This window comes from Octodon degus, unplaced genomic scaffold, assembly GCF_000260255.1.
Source record: "Octodon degus isolate 3935 unplaced genomic scaffold, OctDeg1.0 scaffold00255, whole genome shotgun sequence".
NCBI classification, from domain to species: domain Eukaryota; kingdom Metazoa; phylum Chordata; class Mammalia; order Rodentia; family Octodontidae; genus Octodon; species Octodon degus.
In genome coordinates this window covers 1,451,961-1,459,536 of record NW_004524831.1, presented here as the reverse complement: position 1 = coordinate 1,459,536, position 7,576 = coordinate 1,451,961, and the positions used below count along the sequence as shown (strand labels likewise).

The window sequence follows — 7,576 nt, the reverse complement described above, 5'->3', positions numbered from 1 at the left end:
TATTCTTCTCTCTGTGGGATATATACCAGTTTTCCTACCAATCCATCTATGTCATATAACTCAGTACAGAGATCAGAATTCTGGATGCAGGGGAATCTCTAAATGTGATCTCAGAGCAGGGTAGAGATAGCCAGTATTAAAGATCAGAACCAGTGAGCACTCAGTAACATACTTTCCTACTTCTGCATGTCAGGGTTCAGCTTCTGTCCTCCTTAGACTCGAAACAGCTCCACTCACTCGCCCAGATCCTCTCCAGAGGATCCATGTGCAACCTGTTAATCTATTTCATTTTACTACTGTTTACTCAACTGTTAGCTGCCTCCGGCCACTAGAATAGTATTAAATTTGGGGAGAGGAAGGAAACCGATGGAAGAAGTTTCATGATGAGTGCAATGAAATCCTTCAAATATGTACTAATAAAGTTTTAATTTGAAAAATTGTAAACAGAGACCAATATACTAGAATCAAGTCTGTGCCCAAGAAATGATATAGATAAAAACACTCAGAGAATGTAAATATAAATTAGTGGATGAATTGCAAAGGCACTCCCACTCACAGGTGTCACACGATAGCACAGCAGAGCAGGTGTTTTTTGGACCATGTGAGGGTTCCTCTGAGCTTTTTCTGTTTCAAAAGTAGACAACACTATTGGTAGAGGTGATGGTACTGGACAATTGCACATCCCTGCTGAGAAGGTCCCAACACAGTTACTCCTCAAGTCAGCCTTCACACCATTCACATAAGGGTCACAATGTATGGACCCCTGCTGAGGGTCTCAGAGTTAGATTGGATGGAGATGGACTCCGCTCTTCATGCTGAATTACTCGTGAATTCTCAATCATAGTTGTTTGATTCAGAGACAAATTGAGAAGGATGTCAGCTACACAGGAATTATTTAGGGAGAACTAATTAATGACACTGGGAGATTCCATCTATCCATGGGGTCCTTAGTAAGTTTGTAAAGCATTTGCCATAGAACTCAGTAGCAAGAAATCATGAGAGTCTTTGATGCTTTCTTTGTACTCAAAAACCTTTGATGGAATCCTTAATGCATTAAAAGTAATCAAGAACTAGATACCTACATATAAAATATGAATTGACTTTGGAGTTAAGTTTCAATTTTAAGGGCATTGTCACCATGTTCATGGTGTTCATATTGCGTAATTGTTTACAAAGGGATGACTATAATAAGGTAAGCATCTTCAATTGACAAATCACCTCAAGAAAAGAAGAGTGGAAGATGAAGTTAGAAAGGAAACGACCACCTAGTGACTACATAAGGTCTTGTGTGCTCAGGGCACTGATTACAGATGGCTTCCTTCTCTTCCCCAATGATTAAAAGCATCTTTGTAAGATAAGCAAAGAACAGGTTTCTCTATTTCCAGTTTCTGCTGGATCTGGTCAGCTGAAATTTTGATGGCCTGCTGTCTCAGAGCTGGAGGTCAGAAGAACTTTGCAGACAGCAACAATGGTGGAGAATTCATCCAGCATGGAGAGATCCAGAAGACAGAGATCAAGGAGGATAGAAGAAGCTGTTTTCATATTAACTGTGGAGCAGCAGCACCAGAGCTCATGTGAAAGAGGGGAGTTGGGATGGGGCCCAAAAACAGAGAAGGAAATTGAGGCAGCTGATCTGGGATGAGAAAAGTAGGGTCATTGCCTTACTTCTACCATTCCAATGGTGTCAACATCCCAATTTTCACCATTTGATTGAGGAAAGAGGTTGCTCTCTCAAACATGATGACCATAAATGCCCTGGTCCCTTCCTAAAAGAAAGGGACCACCCATATGCAAATTTGTCTTAAAAACCTAGATTCAAATATCCCTCTTGGGCTGACAGGTCTCACAGCTCCTTCTTCCAACAGAACTAAGATCTCTGAAGAAGGCAAAGTTGTGGTCTAGAATATGAAACTGTTGGGCCTTCTCCTGTGCCTGGCGACAGGACCCCTTGGTGAGTATCCCTACTGTCAGACTTAGGTCCATGGGATGAGTATGAAGACAGATGGCTGATGGAAAGTTCTTTGTTTCCAGGTGTGCTGTCCCAGGTGCAGCTGCAGGAGTCTGGAACTGGCCTGGTCAAGCCCTCACAGACCCTGGCCCTCACCTGCACTGTCTCTGGATTCTCCATCACAACCAGTAATTACTGGTGGAGCTGGATCCGTCAGCCCCCAGGAAAAAGCCTGGAGTGGATGGGGCACATAAGCTACAGTGGTAGCACTAGCTACAGCCAGTCCCTCCAGAGCCGCATCTCCATCTCCCGAAACACAGGCAACAACCAGTTCTCTCTGCAGCTAAACTCAGTCACCACGGAGGACACAGCCACATATTATTGTGCAAGATTCACAGTGATTACATTCAAGTGTGAGCCCAGACACAAACCTCTCTGCAATGGCACTCAGGACCAGTAGGGGGCGCACAGCACACTACCAATCTCCCAGCCAAGGTGGAGAAAACGTTGGGAGGTTTTTCTCACCTGTTGATTAGCATCTCCATCAGTGGCTCCAGGCAAAAACATCCTAAGGATCTTTTATATCTCTGGTCACACATAATTATTAATATTATTATTATTAATTATTTTTATTTTAGGGCAGTGTATACAGGGTGTACAGTCTCGCTATGTATATCAGCTCCTAGTGATTTTCCTGTTTTCAGCCCCCCAACTGTTGGGATTACAAGCACGTGCCATCACGCCTAGTGTCAATCGCCATCTCAGCGCACCCTGGGGACAGGGCCAACGCAGCACTCCAGAAATCGAACCCCAGCCGCTGCTCTCTGCCTAAGCAGGGGCTTTAGTTCGCTGAGCTATACGGCCAGCCTTCACAATATTATCTTTACATAGAGTCAATCTTTTTTTCAACATCTATATCAGATTGGCTTGCACAGTAAATTTCTTTTCACTAAAAGTATTGATTTACAGCACAACAGATTGCATAATCTCCTTAGTTTCAGGTGCAGAAACATTTAATCATGAAAATTAGTATTTTTGACTGCAAGTCTGCCTTCCACCTTTATTTCTGTCTCCAGGGCATCTCATTTTGAAGAGCTCCTCCCAATTCTGGGTCATACAAACACTTCTACCCTGTAAGCACACAATAGTCTATATGTTTGGTTCTTTGTTTTATTTTGTTTTGTTTGCTCCAAATGCCTTCAGGGCACGTTTGGCTGGCTTGAGTTGTGGGGATCGAACCACAGCAGCCACTTAAAGAACTGAGCTATGGGGCAGGCCCCCAATAATCTATATGTTGATGTAGATCTATTTAATGACTTGTTGGTCTCTTGTTGCTAGGAGGCAGAGTGAGGGACTTTAGAAAATAAAGAGAAGAGGGGCTGAGGAGATAGCTCAGTAGAATAAGCATTTGCCTGGCAAGCACAAGGACCTGAGTTCAATCCCCAGTTCCATCAAAAAGAAAAGGAAGAAGAAGAAGAAGAAGAAGAAGAAGAAGAAGAAGAAGAAGAAGAAGAAGAAGAAGAAGAAGAAGAAGAAGAAGAAGAAAATAAAGACACAAAAGCTGACATCAGGTGCAGGCCTCTTGATGAGGAAGAGGTCTTAGTAGTAACAGCAGTAGGAGTGTTTATTTATACTCTTGCAAAGTTACCATCACGTGAGACAAGGTTGCCTAGCAATAAATGGCTGACATTGTTCAAGGAGGATGCTTTTTTCAAGACTGAGTTAGCTTGGTTGCTTTGGGCACTTTCCCTCTATCCCACTCTCACATTTATGACCAATTTCCAGCTTCAGCCATTCCCAAGAAATATTCAAATAATACTGGAGCTATTTAGTTCTCCACCCATTACCAACACATTAATAATTTGTGTTGACTCAGAAGTGATAAAGTTTCTCCTAGCATGTAGTTGATACAGACCACCAATGCTGTCACACACCTTACAAACATAGAAGACTCAAAAATAACAATTTTCGGGGGCCTGGCCCTAGCTCAGTTCTTTAAGTGGCTGCTTCCACAAAGCTGTCAGCCTCAGGTTGCTGTAGTTCGATCCCCACAACCCTCCAGCCAGCCAAAAGTGCTCTGAAGGCATTCAGTGAGAAAAAAAAATTTTTTTTTCGTAGACCCAATTGTAGCTAACGTTGAGTCCCAGACCCTGATGTAAAGTCTTACCCTTAGTGCCTATTCATTTTGCAAAGTCAATTTGTTATATTTACATTATTCTCAAGGAAATATGTACTCCACATCAAATCTGATTTTCAAGGTGCACAGGGGAGCTGGCCTGTACATTTTGCACATTTCTCAGTGGACATGTGGACAGTGAGTGGCCTGAGCATTGAACAATGGAAAATCAGGGTACAGGTTGAAGGCTTTTGCCTAAGGAGACAGCCAAGGTCTGTACATATTTGAAACAGGAGGTCCGCTCTATCTGTGTCTCCCCTGAGTCTCTGAGGACAAGGGAAAACTGGGCCCTGACTGTGACTCTTACCTGGTATAAAATAATTCAGAGCCTTGAAATTTGGCCTAGTATTAAAATGTAGTCAGAGTGACTCCCTTGGAGTCAATCATTGTGACAGCTTTTCTAGTTGTCAACATGCATAAACAGTCACTTCATTTATATTTGGAAAATCATGAAAAAACTCATTATTTTATGTTAAATCTTGATAATGACCTTCTTGTCATCTGTCTATCTGTGTATCTATCTATGTATCTACGCTTCATCACACTTTTATTTCCCTACCATCTATTTATTTATTTATCCTCAATGTAAATATGCTGAATTTAAGAATTATATATGTAACTGCTTACGTCTATATTATACTTTTTATATATTTGATACAGGATCTCACTACATAGCTTGGACTCTCAATGAGTCTCCTGTTTCATCATCCCCAGCACTGGGACTATAGGCATGTGCCACCATGCCTGTTCTTGGTGGCCTGCTTAGTATGCCCAGAACAGGGCCAACATTGCATGTGGTACCTGAATCAAATCCAGGTTCTTGTGCTTGACTAGGCAGAAACTTAGACAACTGAGCTATCCCCAAGGCCCTATATTACAGTTTTGATTCATGTATTCATCTATCTTCTACACATCTATTATCTGTAATTAAATACTTATCTCCCTCTAATCCACATGTTAAATATTTCTCCACAAATAATTTACCTATCATGGAACTTTCTGGAAGGCGGTGAGAAGTGGAAGAGTGGTGGCTGTTCGACCTGCAAATGGCTATGCGCTCCTTCCTGCTTATCCTACTGCTGCCCAGCCTGCTCACTGCCTGCAGAAAATGGTGAAAGAAACCACTTCCTGTGATGTTTTGGGTGTCAGAACCAATGCTACCCAACAAGAACTAAAAAAGGCTTATAGGAAACTGGTTTTGAAGTACCATCTTGATAAGAGTCCAAATGAAGGAGAAAAGTTGAAACAGATTTCTCAAGCTTATAAAATTCTCTCTGATGTCAAGAAAAGGGAATTATATGACAAAAGAGGAGAACAGGCAATTAAGGAGGGTAGAGCAGATAGCAGTTTTGGTTTCCCCATGGATATCTTTGACACATTTTCTGGAGGAGGAGGAAGGATACAGAGAGAAAACAGAGGTACGAATGTGTTGCATCAGTTTTCAGTTACCTTAGAAAATTTATATAATTGTGCCAAAAGGAAATTGACTTTGCAAAAGAATGTGATTTGTGACAGATGTGAAGGCCAAGGTAGTAAGAAAGGAACCATGGAATGCTGTCCCAGTTGCTGAGGTACTGGAATGTAAATAAGAATTTATCAGATAGGACCTAGAGTGGTTTAACAAATTCAGTCTGTTTGCATGGAGTGTCAGGGCCAAGGAGAATGCATCAGCCCTAAAAACAGATGTAAAAGCTGCAAAGGAAGGAAGATAGTAAGAGAAAAAGAAGATTCTAGAAGTTCATATTGACAAAGGCATGAAAGGTGACCAGAAGATAACATTCCATGGTGAAGGAGTCCAAGAACTAGAACAGGAGCCAGAAGATATCATTGTGTTGGATCAGAATGTTCTTTCTGTTTTTACTCGATAAGGAGAAGACCTTTTCACGCGTATGGATATACTGATGTCTGAAGCACTGCGTGGATGCCGAAAGCTGATATCCACTCTTGACAGCTGAACAGTAGTCATCACCTCTCATTCAGGTCAAATAGTCAAGTATAGTATCAAGGGTGTGCTAAATGAAGGCATGCCAATTTACCATATGAAAAGCATCATCCAATCATCAAATTTAAGGTAAACTTCCCTGAAAAAGGTTTTCTCTATCCTTCATTGTTGGAAAACTCTTACCTGAGAGGAAGGAAGTAGCAGAGACTGATGAAGTGGATCAGGTAGAACTGGTGAACTTTGATCAAAATCAGGAAAGACAGTGACAGTATATTGGAGAAGCCTATGAGGATGGCGAACATCATCCCAGAGGTGGTGTTCTGTGTCAGACCTCCTCATGGGGCCAGTGAATAATGTTCACCGCTGGCACGTAGTGTCCAGTAATGAGTGCGCAAAGGACTAGAATCATCATATACTCACCACTTGCTATTGTTTTTGTTTCAATATTCAATCATAGTAGTATTTTAAAAGTTAAATGAATAAATGTAAATACAAAAGCTCCAACTTTGCCCCCCATGCATGATGACTTTAGTGTGCAAGATGAAGTTTAATGCCTGTAAAAAGTACCTACCCCTGGTGTGTCTTAGGCCATGCCTTGTAACCGATTTCGGTTGTACACATGGACAAGCTTAGACTGAAATGCTAGATATATGTGTTGACTTTAGTGCATGACTATTCATTGTTAAGTGTAGTATATTATCAATTAGAACTGAAAGAAATGATAGGAAGACTGGATTAATATTGTCAGAGGACTCCCAAGCTTACTCTCACTTCAAGTGAGTCCTGAGATGCCAAAATATCCCACATTTATTGCTGGCTAAAAGCAGGCTAAGAAACGTGCATAACTCATTTTGTGAATACAAACTACTATCTATTGCCTTCTGACATTCACCACACTCTAAGGTCACACAGTGCTAGCCAATAACATCCCAGGTGAAGGGTCAGGTCAAAGAACAGACAGGATGCCTCCGGGAAATGCTATTATCTGTCACCTTGTATCCCAGCTTGCTGGAATTTACAAGAGACAACAGTTCTCCTTGGGCTCTATTGCTCTTTGCTCCCTCGGGATGGTAGGCTTCTGGCTCATATCACTATAGTTAATTTATGGATTAAAACTTTTTTTGTTTGTATTTTAGGACAGGATCCATAGGGTGTGCAGGGTCTCACTGCATAGATCGGACTAGTAGTGATCTATTACAGCCTCCCAAGTGCTGGTGTCACAGGCATGAGCCACCACACCCAGTCTCAATCGCATTTTAGCTTGCCCTGGGGGCAGAGCCTTCACAGAAGGCCTGGGCATTGAACTCCCAGCTCCTGCATCTGCCTAAGCAGGTGCTTTAATCCACTGATCTATTTGACCAGCCCTAAAACTGTACTTAACTGGCATTCAGAATAAGGAAACAGTTTTTGAAAGTGTTGGTGTATACTTATTTATATTGAGTGGGACTTACAGTGATGCCTCTGCACGCTAATGCCGCAACTATTACTTTATTTATTTATTTATTTATTT

The 7,576-nt window shown here is 41.7% G+C and overlaps 1 gene segment (V, D, J or C); it reads left to right on the top strand.

Moving 5' to 3' along the window:
- Positions 1 to 1,905: 1,905 nt before the first annotated feature.
- LOC101571728 lies at positions 1,906 to 2,408 on the top strand. The segment is given in 2 exon segments: positions 1,906 to 1,951; positions 2,032 to 2,408. Coding segments are annotated over 2 exon segments (423 nt in total).
- Positions 2,409 to 7,576: the final 5,168 nt, after the last annotated feature.